Source organism: Littorina saxatilis, linkage group LG5 (genome assembly GCF_037325665.1).
Source record: "Littorina saxatilis isolate snail1 linkage group LG5, US_GU_Lsax_2.0, whole genome shotgun sequence".
Classification (NCBI taxonomy): Eukaryota; Metazoa; Mollusca; class Gastropoda; order Littorinimorpha; family Littorinidae; genus Littorina; species Littorina saxatilis.
In genome coordinates, this window is record NC_090249.1 from 21,220,315 (window position 1) to 21,238,688 (window position 18,374).

At 39.7% G+C, this 18,374-nt stretch overlaps 3 protein-coding genes across 3 annotated transcripts in view; 1 reads left to right on the forward strand and 2 right to left on the reverse strand.

Annotated features, from left to right (window-relative positions):
- Positions 1 to 1,704: 1,704 nt before the first annotated feature.
- Positions 1,705 to 8,481, reverse strand: LOC138966539 (transcription termination factor 3, mitochondrial-like). Its single transcript, XM_070338809.1, has 6 exons — positions 8,370 to 8,481; positions 5,520 to 6,462; positions 4,889 to 5,033; positions 3,909 to 3,976; positions 3,250 to 3,340; positions 1,705 to 2,437 (listed from the first exon to the last, which is right to left on the reverse strand). Exons 2-6 carry the CDS (start codon positions 6,405 to 6,407, stop codon positions 2,160 to 2,162), a joined length of 1,470 nt encoding a protein of 489 aa, XP_070194910.1. The 5' UTR covers positions 6,408 to 6,462; positions 8,370 to 8,481; the 3' UTR covers positions 1,705 to 2,159.
- Positions 8,482 to 8,707: 226 nt separating this feature from the next.
- LOC138966544 (tRNA 2-selenouridine synthase-like) lies at positions 8,708 to 12,416 on the forward strand. The gene is made up of 4 exons (XM_070338815.1): positions 8,708 to 8,749; positions 10,129 to 10,343; positions 10,799 to 11,134; positions 11,532 to 12,416. Exons 2-4 carry the CDS (start codon positions 10,160 to 10,162, stop codon positions 12,179 to 12,181), a joined length of 1,170 nt encoding a protein of 389 aa, XP_070194916.1. The 5' UTR covers positions 8,708 to 8,749; positions 10,129 to 10,159; the 3' UTR covers positions 12,182 to 12,416.
- Positions 12,417 to 12,732: 316 nt separating this feature from the next.
- Positions 12,733 to 18,374, reverse strand: part of LOC138966547 (ERI1 exoribonuclease 3-like) — a 16,347-nt gene continuing 10,705 nt past the window's right edge. Inside the window, exons 5-7 of the mRNA XM_070338818.1 lie at positions 17,574 to 17,646; positions 15,036 to 15,132; positions 12,733 to 13,258 (exon numbers count right to left, since the gene is read on the reverse strand). Of these exons, the coding sequence (XP_070194919.1) occupies positions 13,176 to 13,258; positions 15,036 to 15,132; positions 17,574 to 17,646 (253 nt within the window). The 3' untranslated portion in view covers positions 12,733 to 13,175. The remainder of the gene's footprint in view (positions 13,259 to 15,035; positions 15,133 to 17,573; positions 17,647 to 18,374) is intronic.

Sequence of the window (18,374 nt, forward strand, 5' to 3'; positions counted from 1 at the left end):
AACAGCTCGGTAGGTGGCGCCGCCCTGAAGCCAGGCAAGGGCTCGTCCTTTGTCGACATCTGGCAGCGATCGTCTCTGGACCATGGTGTTGGAATGGACCATAGCTGTGAAACGCTGGCTTATAAAGGCTTTCAGTGCGGTGAGTTTCACAGCCCAGACGTCCGCCTAGCACGTGCCATGATCAGTTCCGATGTTCAATACCAATGTTCATTCTGCTGAGCCAGTGAATTTAGGCGCATTTTTGACGTGGAGGGCCTGCACTTTCCGCCTGCCTAGCACCGCGTCCGTGCATCACATGCGGCCAATGATGCTGTCTAGACAATTTGCGAGTTGTTGTCAGTGCATTAGCAAAGTTTGGTTGATTTCGTTTTTCGGGTTATGAAGATATTGCTGTTTGCTTTTTCCATGTGAATATGTCAGTTGTTCCTTGACTTTTTGTGACAAGTGTACAAACGAGATGTGTAAACAAGACTCCATTTTAGCATTGGTCAAAGTTCGCTGATGATATGGCTTTGGTTGCCTGTTTGAAGGATGAATTTTCTATTGCAAGATACCATTTGTTTATCAGTGATCTAGTCGCATGGTTTGAAAAAAGTTTTCTTGAACTGAATATTCATATTCATACTACTATTTTGTTGATGAATTTGTTTTGGTATACATTTAGAACTATTTTTCATGGAAAATATGTTTATATGTACCTTTTTCATTCTTTCTTGTTTTAAAATGATATGTTTGTATGTGTAAGTTTTTTTTATGAAACTATAATCTAATTTATTTGAAAAACACCAGAAACCTTGTAAAGATGAAAGTGTCATGTGGTGTGCTAATGACACATTTAGGTTAAACAGGAAAAACTGAACTGAAGACATCACACACACACACACACAGATATATATACGCGCGAACACACACAAACAAACACAGCAAATGTTCCAAAAGACAAGTCCAAAAACAAAAAAGTAATATTGTGCAACTTTTGTTATTACTGGCAAAGAAAAAATTCATTGCATTCTCAGCTTAATATTCTTCAAGTGGGCAAACCTGATGTATAATTGAAAGTACTAGAAGAAAGCATGACATTTTGAGAAAAGTACTACATGTACTCTTGCTAAGTAGATTTCAAGAACCACTGACATGCGTAATGCCAGAAACTAATGGCAATTTTAACACAAAACTAGTTGCATGAAGCCATATAAACAAAATTAATCAGTCTGTCAGTCTAGCACTTAAACATTGACACTGAAAACACAGGATCAGTCATAATCGAGACTTGGTTAGGGAAACAGGTCCGGAGACACTGGTATCTCACTACAGTATCTGCAAACATGGGACCTTATTTGCATAAACTGACTTTTTTCATTTTAAGCATGCACCCACACAGTGACACTCCCACACACGCCCTGACCTCTTCTCGATTCTTAGTCTAACCGTAAACTTTTACTGCATTTTCTGGACTACAAGGCGCTTTGTTGTAAACGGGGCAATCCCCAATTTTAAGTTTAAAATTAGTCAAAGGAAGTATACAGAGTGGAAATATGTTTTCTCCCTGATGTGCCCTGAGATCAAAGAGTCTGCATTCTGAGAGCTGCATGTTTGGCCTTGTGACCTCAGGTCAATAACCATCTTTTTTGCTGAGACCAGCTGCCTGCCCTAGTTTATAGACCCTGACCTTCTGACCCCTGGTCAATGACCCAAGGTTCGTACTATGAGACCTTCCCTTTGAGGTATGAGGCAACTTTGGGGGGTGGTTCAGGGGGAGGTAAATAACTCATCAGCCTTTCAATGTAGACATGCACGGTGGTTCAGGGGGAGGTAAATAACTCATCAGCCTTTCAATGTAGACATGCACCACATCTGACCCAGAATGTACAGCCGAAGGGGATCAAATTTGATACAAAGTATTTACAAAAAAAACACCACATCTCCATCAAATGAATCCACCTTGTATCGAATTTGACACCGTATGTGAAAGCACAGACAATACAAAAGCTCAAATTCAAGGGCCATTTTGGAAGAGACACACACACACACACACACACACACACACACACACACACACACACACACACACACACACACACACACACACACACACACACACACACACACACACACACACACACTCACATACATAGGTCAAACAAAAACTGTCTAGGCTGTCACAAAGTTTTCAAGAAGTTGTAAAACTGAGCAGTTGATGCTTTAGCCACGTGGAAACAGAAGTCCCGATCCTTTCCAGACACAAGAGCTTTCAGGGAGACGTAGTTTTCCTGGGTGGGGTCGTACTGAGCGCGGCCAACAAGGAGCAAGAAACGATGTCGCTGCTTCAAAATATGGAGGCGAGTGCGGAAGACGGCGGGCCAAGCACAGAGATGTCGGTGTGTCAGTCCCATGGTGCTGCACAGGAAGTCAAACCTCTCCCCCAGCTGGTGCTTGCCTGAAAAATGGAATATTGTGCAACAATGGACAATAAGTGGAATCCCCCTTTACAGACCTCCAAACATTCTGAACAAATTAGGTCTTAAAAAGGAGGGAGTTTTAAAATTTATATAAAAAATCAGAGAAAACAGGAAGTCTTAAATTGGGGGGTCTTAAAAGGGGGTTCCACTGTAAAAGCGATAGCCTACAGAAGATGTGCTTCCCTCCCCCACCCTCACCCCAAAATCAAAATCCTTTTCAGAGACTGATGGATCAATGTGCTCAGGCCTTTACAGGCAAAATATAATTTGCATCTGTTCAAAAGAACTTCTGGCTCCTGGCCAGTGAACAAAATTGCAGATAATCTTAAGGCTGGCCAACAGAATATGCCCAATGTCATCTTTTAAAAGTAATTTAGGAGGATGCTGTAGTACCTGGTAAACGAAACGTGCAATAGAGGTGCTCACCGTTGCAAGCGATTTTGTTGTTGTTTTCAAATTGTTGTAAAATATGAACCAGAAAAGGTACGTCAAAAAGAAAAACAGAGCCATGCACATCTTGTGACAATTTATGAAGAGGTAAAAGAAGATTTTTTTTTAAACATGCACTTGAAACCTACAGCCAGTAAACTATCCTGCATTAGTTTTCCTTTTTGACGTTCCTTTTCTGGATTATATTTGACCACAATTTGAAAACGACGAAACAATCGCTTGCAACAACGGGCGCGACTGTGGCGCGTTTCTTTTACAGGGTACTGTATATTATGAGTGTTTAAACAGCTCACGCTTATAGAAGCCCAAAATACTACCAGTACCACAAATGTAAACTCACTTGACAGGTACACTCTGGGTGTTGCAAGCAGCATAGCTTTCTGTTCCTTATCCGAGAAGCCAAGCATTTCCTTCATGTAGAATCGTATATCCTGTGAACAAGCAAGGAAAATATTGAAAAAAATATGTCTCCATTGTAAAGATACACTCATGAAAAAATAAAACATTTACATTGACATGATACTTCTTCTTCTTCAGCGTTCCAGAATTTTTCTGGTTACGTGTGAGCTCGTTTCCCCACACTATGTTCTGAGAGCATAGTCAGCTCACATCCGCTTTCGTTGAGTAGGCATGCTGGGTATTTTCGTGTTTCCATAAGCCACCGAACTCCGACATGGATTACAGGATCTTTTCCGTGCGCACTTGGTCTTGTGCTTGTGTGTACACACGAAGGGGGTTAAGTCACTAGCAGATCTGCACATAAGTTGACCTGGGAGATCGGAAAAATCTCCACTCTTAACCCACCAGGAGGCAGCGACCGGGATTTGAACTCACGACCTCCCGATTAGGAGGCAGACGTCTTACCACCACGCCACTGCGCCCGTCGACACGATACTGATAGCACAAGACAAGCATGATATTAGCAAAGGAGCAGTAAACGTGCTTATGCTTGGAACAATAAAATAACATGATACCAAAATCTGAAATGGTGACTTTTACCTTCAGCTTTTGAAGTTTCCATGGTACAATCTTCGGCAACTTGGTTGCAACAAGTCGAACTTCATCACCTGTCAAAATAAGCATACATTTAAATATCCTTCATTTCTGTTTAAAAGTAGAAACTCCTCAGCAGTATAAGGTCTCTTTTTGAATTTCAAAGATACATAAACCGTTTCTATGACAAAACTGTGCACATAAAAAAAGAAAAAGAGGTTTTACATTTTCAGTTAAGCAAGTTATATTTGAAAAAGCAAGCTGGCTTTTCTTCTTTTTTACTTGTTGCTAAACAGAGACATAAAGTGTGACAGGGACAAAGATTAGGACAGACAAGATTGACAGCAAATGTACATACACAGGGTTAATTTTCAGTCTGCAGTCTGCTTTCACAAACCATACAAAACACACAATTCAAGAAACATTTCAGTCGCATGCACAAGCAAAGCACCCCACAAAAGGCCTTAAAAAAAGTGGAGGGGCTAACAAATGCATCAGATGATTATAACTTTCAAAGATATATTCTCATAGGCTCAAGTCTAAATTCTGCTATTATGTATTTACAGCCACTTTACTTGTGCTGTGAGTTTTGCATCACTCTTCCAAATAGACGAATGCCGGAAATAACTCTGTCCGGTTTGTATTAGTTGTGAAAGAGTGAATACCTTTGCATTTGCGCAGACAAACATTGCCATGTGCTTCCTGTACATGTGTTTGAGACACACCCTATCGCTAGTGACTGGCCTGTAATGTCACGTCGGAAAGTTTCTCCACATGATATTCTTTCCCATGTGACATTTTAGGCTAGTCACTAGCAAGAGAATATGTCTCAACCACGTTCAGGAAGCACATGGCAATGTTTGTTGCGCACATGCAAGGTACTCACTCTTTCAGAACCCATGCAAAAACAAGGAGTTATTTTCAGAAAATCGTCTATTCTCAAATGACATTAAAACCAGTGAATCACACACTAAAAGTCACGCCACCTGTGAGATGAAAACTTGTCTGCAAAAATCCCAGCTTCTTGTCGATGTACTTCACTGGCAGCAGCAGAGTCAGAGGAGCTTTCTTCACAATGTAGCTGACCTCATCTTTGCTGAACTTTTTAGAATGCATGTAATCAATGCGCATCTGCAAAAGAACATAAGCATTATAAATATAAAATCTAGTTAATTTCAAATAGAATACTGTCCCATATATATAGGTCCTAGTTACCTCAAAGGACGTTAAGCCCCAATAGTCAGTCAAATAGAATAAAGTTTAATTATTTAGGTAAATATACCAGGAAAATGATGAGTTCATATAAGACATGAAACAAAAACATTCAAAACAGATTTAAACTATAAAAACTTCAGACGTGACATGTCCATTTACACAAAAACTGAGAGCGGAGGAGTGAAGGTGGTAATTGACTTGTGTTCATGGGTATTACTCAAGGCTGATCAATCAAGAATAAAATATGATTGGTTCAACAACAAGAAAAGCATGAACATCCCCAAGGTCAAACTGCAGCATGACTACAAATCATATTCATTCTGTTCATTCATTGGTTCTCAAGTACCTTGTTCTTATACCCTTGCATAAATTGCTCAAAAAGAGTTTACTGACTCCACGCACCTGCATATCTTCAACATCCTCTTTCAGCAGTAAGGGATTCTTTGTCAGCACATGACCCAGCTGGGAATCGTCCACACCCACATCCCTGAGGAACAGCAGCCTTGGCTGAATGTCAACATCCCAGTTTGCCTGAACAACGAAATCTGCTGCATCAGAGACCTTCTCCACCGCTGAAAGATCCACCCCAAGACCTACAAGCTTCTGCAGCACCTCTGACTTTGCCACATAGGGTGCCAAGTTGTACGATGGCTGGATGGGTTTAGGATCTGGGAGGTCCTTCAACTGTTCTAGTTCCTCTTGTGTGAGTTGAGAAAGATCTGACGGATCTTCAGTGTTCAGAGAGTCGAGCATGTTTGATGACTGCTGCACAGCACCTGAGACAAAAACTGTATCTGCCAAAATATAACTGTCTTGTGAATCAGTTGAGTTGGAAACAGGTGTTGACTCACAAGGACTGGACTCAAAGGAAGATTCTGAGTGAAGTCCTGTAGACTGGGAATCTGTTCCTGTGTCCTGTGTTTCACTGTGTTGTGATTGCTGGTGCTTTTTCAGTCCTTGTGCATCTGTCAGAGAGTATAACTCTGTGTCATCTGTGACACTTCTTTGTGAACTGAAGCATCTTACCATAGAATTCTTGCTTTGAATACAACTGTGATAGCAGGAGGTATAAGTACAAAAAGTGTGTTTGTTCACAGCTAAAGCTGGACATGATGTTGCGAGTTCAAAAGTTGCTCTCTCTTGTTCGGGTCTCTCTGTATGGCATGTCAGCCTAAGCCTTGCATTCAAAATACTGGATGAGTTGGACCGACAACATATCTTTGAAACTGCTAGTATCCTTGTCCGTACACCTCCAACGCAGGTAAGTTTATGCAGCCAGAGCGCTGCCATGTTGACAATTCACAGTAAATGATGTAGCAGACTCCCCCCTCAAATTGCAACAGATCTGAAAAAAGTAACAGAGTACAAAAAAGAATATCAGAACCAGAAGAACACAAACTGATAACTGTAAGATGAATAAGACACCATGTTCTGCATTACTTATACAGTAGTTGAGGAAACGTTGACAATTAGCAATTAACATAGATCATGGGATGCGCTCTTCTTCGGCTGTGACTCTCCTCTATTTCACAAGTGGTTTACCCCAACATGCTCCATGTTTGGAGGCTATATTTAGCTGTTGGAGTGCATGCTCACCATTGGCTAACTTTGTCATGCCTCTTATATGCATAGGTGGTAACAATTAATCTTCAACTTTACTGGTTTAGAATTAAAATGACAGTTGCATTATTTAGATGGGCAACAATGTTCAACCAACTTCGTTCAGACAAAATTCGCTCAAAAGTTGGTTGCAAGTTGAATGTAAATCAGCCATATAAACAAGGAAACAAAAAACAAAAAAAGTGCACAATCAAGTTAAATTGTCTTATAGTAATGTTATGTTATGCTTATCAATATTAATTATTATGTATAAATCTGGTATGGAAAAGTATACCCCTCTACTGCAAATAAATTCAATTTACGCATCTAAATAAGTTACAACATGTTCACACATTCACATACACACACACACACACACACACACACACACACACACACAGTCCAGGGATGTCGTTAGGCGTCGGACATCGGACATAGACCAATAAAAAGGTTCAAATGTCCGATTCACATAGCCGCATGGCGGTCAGATGTCCTATCGTTTTAAACTGAGCGCGGTCATTGTCCGATAAGAACTCCATTCCTTCGGACAGCGCAATATTCGTTAATTTTCCTTTCATGATAGAAATCTTCAAAAAGCGACCGAGCGCTTTCGCGTACAGGTGCACTGAAGTTGTGCAGTGCAGATCTTGCGTTTTCCGAACGGTTTGCGGTATGAGCCGTTTGCGTACACCCGTCTACAGCACACTAAAGTTAGGAGTACGGGAGACAATTCCAACTGACCAAGGCTCGCGTCTGCTTTAATTTGCTTTCGGTTGTAGATGAAGCGCACGGCAGTGAATTATGCCACCGAAAAAAACTAAAGCCTGCCAAAGAACAGCAAAAGCTGAACATGTTTGGCATTTGAATGGCATCGTGTGCTACATTAGGGCCAAGAACAGGGGAAAACACTGCTAGCATCATTCTGGAAAATTACAGTGCCAATGACAGTGTCGCCGCTGAAACCTCCACAATAACGGAAAGTAAAGTTTCGTCACTTGTAGAGGGTGTCGTTACAGCAGGAAATTCACACAAACGCTGTTTAGAATTTTAAAATGTTGGTTAGAATTTGACAGCAAAGAGACCATCTATATAGGCAAACTGTTTTGTCGAATCTGTCAATAAAAAGCCCCGCCAGGAAACCATGCAGATTGTTTGCCAATCAAAGTAAGAGTGCTGAGGTTTTTGGTTGCTTTTTTGTTTGTTTCTTTCTTTTTTAGGTGTGTCCTGTTTGAAACAAAAGTAATAAAACAATATACGCACACAATGTTGGTGCATATACTGATATACATGTCTGTGTGCACATGATTTGGTGTTTTGTCTTGTCTCGTCTTGTCTTTCCATTACTGCCCACAATCAACAGTAGTGATTATTTCGGCACTTGATGGGATGTTGCACAAAATTATGTCCTATTAAAATTTCTGAAAGCAGTCAAATGTCCTATTGATGCCGAAGAGCTCAGGACATTTGTCCCATCGGTATGAATTTGTGGCAACATCCCTGACAGTCTATGCTTAGTACGGTCAGTACTATTACTATCATTATTACTAAGTAGTAAGCTGGCCTCCTGGAAATTGCGTCTGTACCTGCTTGGAGAACAATAGAGACACCCACTGAAAATACATTTAAAAAAAATCTGTATACAGTTAAACACACCAGGAGATTAATGTAATTCAGCGCAGATGGGGAAACACAAAACGTCGAACTCAAAGCTTGACCTCTCCACAGGCTCGTGTGGTGCTTCAGAAGGCAGCCATGTTTCAACAAAAACAAACTAGAGTTGCTTCCCCTGTCAAATCCATCTACATATCGCAATCAAGAAATTATTCCTCACGGTTCGAAATTTTATATCCGCAAATGCAGGTGTCATCTTCCAGTAAATATAATTTTAATGCATCATATATTTATACATCTTACGATTTTATGACAAAATTAGTTTCTAAATGGCTATTATATTTTCTGTTTTAATTGTTTGTACAAAAGAGCAGTGTTTTGACAAATACAGCATGTCGTCCTTCACGAGCATCATTGTACTAGTAGGTCTATGTTTGTTATTAAACAAGACGCTTTTTGCTGTATATAGAAAATCAAAGCTCGATATGCCATGCTGTTTTGAGATAGTTTCAGTCGAATAAGTATCTATGGGCTTATGGCTGGTTCCACAATAGACCTATTCCGAAAATAACTGTCAAGTTTGTATGAATTGTGAGGGTGAATACCCAACAAACCCGACAGAGTTATATTCGAACATCGTCTATCACATATAAAAAGCCCTAATGGCAAGCAGAACGTGATTTTATTTTATAATATTCATTGAATGCAATGTGTTATACCCTCATTTGGTAAGGTTGTACTTTTGCATGTTCTCATTCAAAAGTAGAGATCGACCTAACAATTAAGCTTGCAATTGCATAAAATATTAGGTGTAATTAAGTGAGATACAACAGCGGTGCCTTAGTTGTTTCTGAACCTGGGCTGGTTCCGGAACCATATGCTCGGTAGTAGGTAGGCAACAGTTGCTAATGAGACAGTGACAAAAGGTCAGGTGTCATGTCTACTGTCCCGAATGACACACGATTGCTGACATTTCACCATTGCCAACAGAATAAACAAATAAGAAATAGGTAGAAAATGAATGTGAAAACTGACTTTAATTGTTGATCAGTATTTTCTATACCACTAACAAATAATCTACTTGCACATAGTTGTTTGGCAAATGTATGTTGCATTGGACACACTGACATGAAAGTGGAAGATGTTTTTCCCTCTAGAGAAACTACATATCAAGTTACACTTTTTGTGCTCTTCCATTCCAGTTGGCAATCAATTGTTAACGCATGTTATTAGAAAAAATAGAACGAAAACAGATTAGATAGAATGAAAAATGTACTGGTGATGTCATTTGGGACATACTGACATGAAAACGTCACCTTTTGTCATTGTCTCTAATGCAAGTATTTCATTTGTTCATTTGGATGGAAAATCTTGTCTTCTTCTTCTGCGTTCGTGGGCTGAAACTCCCACGTACACTCGTGTTTTTTGCACGAGTGGAATTTTACGTGTATGACCGTTTTTACCCCGCCATTAAGGCAGCCATACGCCGCTTTCGGAGGAAGCATGCTGGATATTTTCGTGTTTCTATAACCCACCAAATGACATGGATTTTCCGTGCGCACTTGGTCTTGTGCTTGCGTGTGCACACGAAGGGGGATAAGCCACTAGCAGGTCTGCACATAAGTTGACCTGGGAGATCGGAAAAATCTCCACACTTAACCCACCAGGCGGCCGCGATCGGGATTCGAACCCTCGACCTTCCGATTAAGAGGCCGACGTCTTACCACCCCGCCACAGCGCCCGTCGGAAAATCTTGTGAGCTTAATTGTTTCATTGATAAAAGTGCCACTGTTATTTTCAGAAGCTGAGTGACCAACTGAGTCCGCTCCAAAATGTGGAGAGGGAGCATGTCAGTGATGCAGCCATTATGCACAAGAAGAAGTGCTGTTTTCACCAGCTCTTGTCAGTGCATGTTCAGGAATTTGTACACAAAAACATTGGACCCTTTTGATCCCAATGCCAGTGAAGTCATAGACACTCGTGCACCCCTTGAATATCAGCAGGATCACATCCCAGGTAAGGAGGTTTATTGACACCAAGGGGGTGTAATTCTGCCACTTTTAAAGTTTAATATCAGCGATCATTGCCGCAACGAATCATGAGCTCCGATGAGTATATTTTTGAAAGAAAAGGGTATATCTTTATACGTGAACGCTGCATAACAATTAACATACACAATACATGTATCTGACTTATAGTTGTTTGTCGCGATAACTGTTAAAGCCGACCAGTAGCAAGCTAGTTGCTTCACAACGCTTTGAAAAGCTTGGGTCAGTAAAAGGAGCTCCTAATTACTCTGCCACACCGCTTAAAAATCCCGACAGAGTTATTTGCAAACATCGTCTGTTAAGATAATGTAAATCACACTGCAAAACTATATGTCTGGAAACACTTTTGATGGATTTCAGCTAGGGTCCACTTTTAAAAATCAGTCACTAATGATACAAACATGTATCTATGCTCATTTTCAGGTGCAGTAAATCTTCCCGTGCTGACCAACGAACAAAGGTCTCATGTTGGGGAAGTGTACAACAAGGACTCCTTTGAAGCCAGAAAGCTGGGAGCAAGCCTTGTCACACGCAACATCAGTCAACACATCTCTCACTACTTCATAAACAAACCTGCACACTATCAACCCCTGGTGTACTGTTGGCGAGGAGGTCAGAGGTCACAGAGTCTATCCATTGTGTTGTCGCAGACAGGTTTTGAGGTACGTCTGCTGGAAGGGGGATATCGGACGTACAGGAGAAGAGTGATCAGTGATCTGCAGCAGCTTCCAGAAAAGCTAAAGTACATTGTGCTTACTGGTACGTTTATTTATTCACCGTGTATAATAAATTCTAATCCAATTTTGTTGTTGATAAAAAAAACTGCATTGTTACTCAGTTTTTGTTTGTTTGTGTGTGTGGGGGGGGGGAGGGGGGGATTGATGGTTGTTATAAACAGACTTAAAGAGTTACAACATTTTGTCTTCACAAAATTATTTAAAGGTAAACATTTTGTATGCATTGATTAAAAATCAAACTGTAGAATGATCAATAGGCCTGTTATTGCTTCTAACATGGGAACTGTTCAAGTTAAAACACAATGTTGATCAGGTGTGAGTGAGCATCCTATATCACGTGTGACATTGAAGGTACATTTACATAGAATTTACTTGTATGATACACTGACAGTGACCGAGTTCAATGCATATAATTACAGGTCTGACAGGAACAGGCAAAACACTCTTGCTGCACGCTTTGAGTCGGAAAGGAGCGCAGGTGCTTGATCTTGAAGGGCTTGCTCGACACAAAGGATCTCTGCTGGGCCTCTGGCATCAGGAGACTCAACCATCGCAGAAAATGTGGGAATCGCTCCTGCGACACCGCTTGGCTTCTTTTGACCCAGCAAAACCGGTATGGGTTGAATCCGAGAGTGCCAAGGTGGGCAACCTTCTCATTCCGATGAGGCTGTTTCACAAGATGTGTCGTGCAGAGCGAGTAGAGGTGTGTCTTCCGATGGAAGAGCGAGTCAAACACATTTTGAGAGACTACCCACACTGGATGCAGGATGTTTCAACGTTGAAATCTGTGCTGCTGCGGCTGAAAAAAGTGCGTGGACAAAAGACGATAGATTCCTGGTTCCAGCTGGCTGATCAGGGGAGGTGGGAAGAATTTGTGGAACAGCTTCTTGTGCAGCATTATGACTCTACTTACACCATGTCTCAGAAGAAAAATGAATGGTCAAAGAAAAAGATAGCTGTGCACTTAAAAGATTTGTCAGGCGAGTCTCAGATGGAGTTTGTCGACGATGTTTTGGACAGCACCAAACACAGCACCAAAACAGGGACCGAAGTGAACTTTTCTGTTTAGTCAGTTTTTACAGGAAAGTGTGTATGTGCGTGTTTGTATGAATATAAATAATGTAAATATCATAGCGTGTGCATGAGCACAGTTCTCACTAGGCCAAATTACCACTGTGTCTTGGAAAGTCTGTTTTGTGATGTTGTTTCCTTGGATCAAAATGTTTAAGAATACATTTAAAGTATTGTTGTATAAGAATGTTTAATGCTGAAATCACTCAGAAATATAAATGTTCAGAAGCCTGCCTCCGAGTGTGTGAGTTGGCATGTCCACGTGTGCTAGCATGGATGTGTGTTGTTTTTATACAGATGTGTGCATGCTGATGCGGACAAGCTTATAAAGTTATTTGGATTTACGTGTATGTATGTGTGCATATATGGAGGTGTATGACTGCTTGCATGGGATATGGATGTATTTGGGTTTGTAAGGATATGTGTGTGTGTGTGTGTACCTGTTTATATGTGTGTGTGTACAATGACTCTGAAGAATTAAGAAAACCCACTTGCATACATACGGTTTTCATCCAGACTTAACTAAAACAAACACGGAGTTTTTTTGTACAATTTTAGTCAATAGTTAAAATCACACAGTAATTTTATACAACATACATTACTGCGGTAGAGCTTTTGCTCTATCAAAATCAGTAGTCGCTGAAAATAAACTTCAGCGACAGAAACATCAATGTTGAAGTGTTATGAATGTTTTGAACAGGTGATGAGAACAAGGTGTGTGCATGATGCATGTAAGTTGTGCATATGAATTGTGTTAATGCGAGTGGCTAGGGAGTGTCTTGTTTCAATAAGCTGTGCTCTGGTCTTTCTCCAACAAATATTTAGAACATAAATTAATTCATGATAAAATCATAAAAGCACTTTGCTGCCTCTTCAGTTCAGTGAGTTGATCCTGATCCCATATCAGTGCAGATCAAATGCATGTGGGTACTGTAAAACAGAGGTCATGGTTCTGTTTGATGTCATTTGTCGCTGATGATTGATTCTTGTTGTCACGTAGAGAATCCTGTGTTTTTGAACACATAGCCCTTCTCCAACAGTCCTTTTAGAATGGCTGCAATGTTTCTGCAGTCATCTGCAAAATAGAAAACATGGAATTCAGACAATGTGAAAAACACATAACTTCAGCTGAATAATATACTGCAATGCGAGGTCCCTCCTATGAGAGGACACCTCGCATAAGAGAACACCTTGTATTGTCCATTTGTTTCTTATCCTGACTAAAATATACCTGTCGTGACAGGTCACCTGCAATGTAGGGACACTTTTGGCTGGTTCCGAAGATTTCCTTTCATCGTACCACTGTAGCTCTTTTGGACTATATTTTTCTATTCAACACTTACACCAGTCTTGAAATGTTTAATTACTCCTTCACTTGAGGCTAAAAAGTCCAGAAAGGATTGGTGGAAAGTGGAAAAGGAGTTTTCCCGCTGTGAAGCGTACACCCCTCACATTCCTAGAACTAAACTGGGTACAATGTACCATGACTTGCATGAAATAGTTTGGACATGTACTCAAATCAACACTACAGTGGTACCTCCCTTATCGACCCCTCTATTTTCCGACCAATTTTTCAGTGAGGATTATTTTTCCTTCTATTTCTTTGTATTTCTTATCTCTATGTTACGTCCCCCTCTCTGATACGACCGACCATCAGTGGACTTATGACAACTTTTCCCCAAAGTTTGGTTTACTTAACTTATATCTCCAGTCCAGTCAGTACATAAAATGGACGCAAAAAAGTGCTGAAATCCTTTCCGTGTACAACATCACTTCGGCACGCAAACGGCTGAAGTACAGCCACAGTTTTTCATTTCTATTTCAGATTGTTACTTTATTTTGACTAGATAAAGCTCATTTTGTATTTCCTCATGGTAATGTTAAACTACGGAGGCCTCTTCTCCTGGTTGTGAAGGAAGAGACATAAAATTCAAGCACCGAAAGTGAAAAAATCCAAAAACAAAGAGACTGCTAACGTTTCAAAATTCAGAATAAAAAAACAAGAAAGGTAAGTTGTTGGAAAGTTGTTATTGACAAAATTACGTTAGAGTCACAAATATGTCCACCCAACGGTCTTTTAAGTGAACAGACAAACAAATATCACAATAAACTTATCTTGATGGATTTCAGTTTTCGCCCACTCGCCAGGAAGCTGAGCGAATGAATCTCTTCTTTCTGGACTTTTTAGCCTCAAGTGAAGGAGTAATTAAACATTTCAAGACTCATATAAGATTCATTCGCTCGGCTTCCTGGCGAGTGGGCAAAAACTGAAATCCATCAAGATAAGTTTATTGTGATATTTGTTTGTCTGTTCACTTAAAAGACCGTTGGGTCGACATATTTGTGACTGTAACGTATTTTTGTCAATAACAATGTTCCAACAACTTACCTTTCTTGTTTTTTTATACCGAAAGTGAAAGTTATCAGACACAGCTGTATTATTATGTCCTGAGATGACTCTACAGGTATTCTAGCAAAGAAAACACCTCGGGCTGACACCTGTACTTGAGGTCAGTCTTCTGGTGGTATTTTCATAGAGCATCTCTACATTTACACCTGTTTGTCCTAAAACATGTAACTGATTCTTCTTCTTTTTTGTTGTACCTTCAAATGTCAACGATGTCATGATAGTGCCATCAAGGCTTCCACTACTTTCAATATATCTAGAGCTATTCTCTCAAAAAAAGGCCTGACTGTACACACACCGACACTCACCCCAAGATTCTCACAAAAAGGAACAATGCATCTAAAAGCAACGCACCTCCGCAAAGTCAGTGACTGCATTGCAGCAAAAAGTAACAGGTACAGACACAGTACCACATCAACAAAAAATGTAAGTTCAAACAACTTACCGATACCACTGTGATGCCGACCTCTGTGGGGAATCTGTAACTTGTGTAGCATGGGCATCATGCCTTTCGGGAACTCTCCTGTCACATCGGCAAAACTCTGCAACAATAACGATCACAGATTAGAAGCTGTTTGGGGTGCTCAGTGTATGGAAATCAGCCTCAGCATGTACAGTTGGAGCTTCTCAGTCTCAACTCTAATAGAGAGACATTTTGGTTATAATGAACAGATTTAAACAGTTTTCTTTTATGTGTACATAAAACCCACGTATTGCAATACATTGTACATGCATTCTGATTTCTCTGTAAAATGAACTTCATAACCTTTTCCAAAGAGTTCACAATGAGATGATTACATTGTCTTTGAAGAAAATAATGCAAGAAGACTACAGTGTAGTTAGTGCAAACCATTTTGGGGTTAACCGTGTTGATTACCGTAGCAATCAGGTACAGAAGTCAAAACGAAGAAAAAAGTAGATTCACACCTTTATATATGTGAACAGCTCAGATCATGGGTAATTTTAACACCTTCACATTTAAATGCTTATTTTATAGCCATCCATTGAATTGAGAAGAAAACAAAGCATACTAAACTGCTAAGCATGAATCAAACAATAAGAAAATAAAAAGAACCAACAGCATCGTTTTGTATGTGTGGGTAGTAAACACGTTTTATTAAAAAAACACGGCGGAAAATGGCGACAAATTTGTTGCACAGCGACAGGTCACTTTCTTCAACCAAGGCCAGTACTTTCATACATGACAAAGGAAAGCAAATATGGCCTGAATAATAAAGTTATAGTGTTCCTTTGCATGTCTGAGTGATAAACTGTTTTAACCAACTATCTTCTGAAACGTAATTGCACTCAGCAGATTTGTCTTCCGCTCATAACTTTCGTGTCACACGGTCTTTGCGACAAACAGATAGATCGCATTCTCGCAGAAAATCATTGACAACACAGACCAGTCATTTTTAGCATTGCATTTGGGAAGGGCTACTATTATAGTGTGTTTTAAGAAAGAAAAACATTACAGTATCGGCAGAACACGACCAAATGAGTTTTCGTGTCACAGCGTTATGGGCATGAGATTGTGTTCTCACACTGTAGCAAAATCATTGACAACACAGACAAGTCAGTTTTAGCATAGACATTGGGAAAGGCTACTATTATAGTGTGTTTTAGGAAAGAAAAACATTATAGTATCAGCAGAACACGACCAAATCATGACAAATGAGTTTGCGTTTTGGGCGTTATGGGCGTTTTTTTCACACTGCAGATCATATCTCAAAAACTACGGAGTGGATCTTTATGAAATTTGATATGGATATTTTTGACTGGATTTTCTCATAAAAGGTTTTTCCGTTTATTGATAGGACAGTTTGATGACGTCATATTTTACCGTTTGCCAAAAGGTCGAGGCAGCACTTTCACAGTTACAGTTTTTCATCAATTTGATCGAATTTCTTATCACACAATCTCAGATCTAGGCCGGATTATGGGATTGCATTTCAGTTTGGTCACTTAAAGTTTTGTTATTGAAATGTTTGTTCGAAATATGTCATTTTTTCAAATTTTTAAAAACTAATATTTGAAACAAAAAATTTATATTGGTGTATTCCCTATTGCGTCCTGTATCTAAAACTATATAGTTTTGTTGTTTTGTATTGATAATTATGCTTAAAAATGAAGAAAACCGATAAATAACCACTATCTTTATTTATGAAAAAAGACACTTAAAAACAACTTCTATCTATTCCTTACCATTTTCTGATTCCAAATATATATAGTTTCATGGTGTTTGACGTTGAAAATAGGCTAAAACTTAACAAACTCGGATCGTTGAATGGAAATTATACTTCCAAGCTCCGTGCAGCTGACAACATGATAAAAACACGTCATTTCAAGTGTGGAACACGCTCATGACGTCATACTGAAAGGTGATGAATTATGGCTTCACCTTGCGATGTTTCATTTCAAACATGGTAACATTTTTAAAGGGGTTTCTTTCTCAGATTTCTGTTTGCCCTCTGTCTGTCACTCTATGTCTCCGTCTGTCTGACCGATTCAATTAAATGTGTAATTACTTAGTTTTGCAAAAGTCAAACTAAGTAGGAGGATATACCTAATTGATTCAGGTCTCTAAATTCTTATTGTAAAATTGTGAGTTTTATTCAAAACAAATTTAATTGGTGTTTTAAACTCAATAATGGGGCATGCTGTGATGAGTAGAAGAATGTGTGCTTATGAGCAGAAAAAGCCCATCAAAGTCAAGAATCGTGTTTTTCTTTTTCTATTTTCACCTTGTAGCTTCATACAGACACTAAGCAACAGTGTAGTTCCACTTCCAGTGCAATATCTTGTACTTTAATTTTGACCATCTGTGTAACACTTTATTGACCCATGATCTGAGCTGTTCACATATGCAAACAGTAATCCCTTTTCACATGTGGTTTTCTTTGGGTCTTTTTTTTGTCATTTAAAAAAAAAATGGAACAAGGGGCATGTTGATAAACAGGTGGAGTAGATTAGGTTAACAAACCTTCTTTATGTTGATCCAGCTTTTGAAGTATGGCCTAACAGGAATGTTGAAATGCCTGCACTGAGATGGTAACCTGTCACAGAAAGATGACTATCATTAATCTAACACATTAAGAAGACAATATTTCACACACACATTTTATCTTGACTGAGACATACTTTCACAGGCTCACTTGAATGTCGAGTCTCAATAAGAATTTTTCTTTATTTGGTGTTTAACGTCGTTTTCAACCACGAAGGTTATATCGCGACGAGGGAAAGGGGGGAGATGGGATAGGGGAAAGGGGGAGGGGGGGGGAGATGGGATAGAGCCACTTGTTAAGTGTTTCTTGTTCACAAAAGCACTAATCAAAAAATTGCTCCAGGGGCTTGCAACGTAGTACAATATATGACCTTACTGGGAGAATGCAAGTTTCCAGTACAAAGGACTAAACATTTCTTACATACTGCTTGACTAAAATCTTTACAAACATTGACTATATTCTATACAAGAACCACTTAACAAGGGTAAAAGGAGAAACAGAATCCGTTAGTCGCCTCATACGACATGCGGGGTGCAGAGAAATAAGGATGTGGAAAAGAAGACTTTTGGTAAGTGAAATAAAGGTGATGGATCCAGTCAGGTAGAAATAAGACAACAAGAAAAGAATTGGAAAACTGCAGGGAATAGTAGGGAGAGTTTTCTTGGAAGGAAATATAGGTGAAAGGACTGGTAAGGCAGAAATAAGACAAAAGAAGAGAAGAAACAGAACCGTTAGTCGCCTCTTACGACATGCTGGGTAGCATCGGGTATATTCTTTCT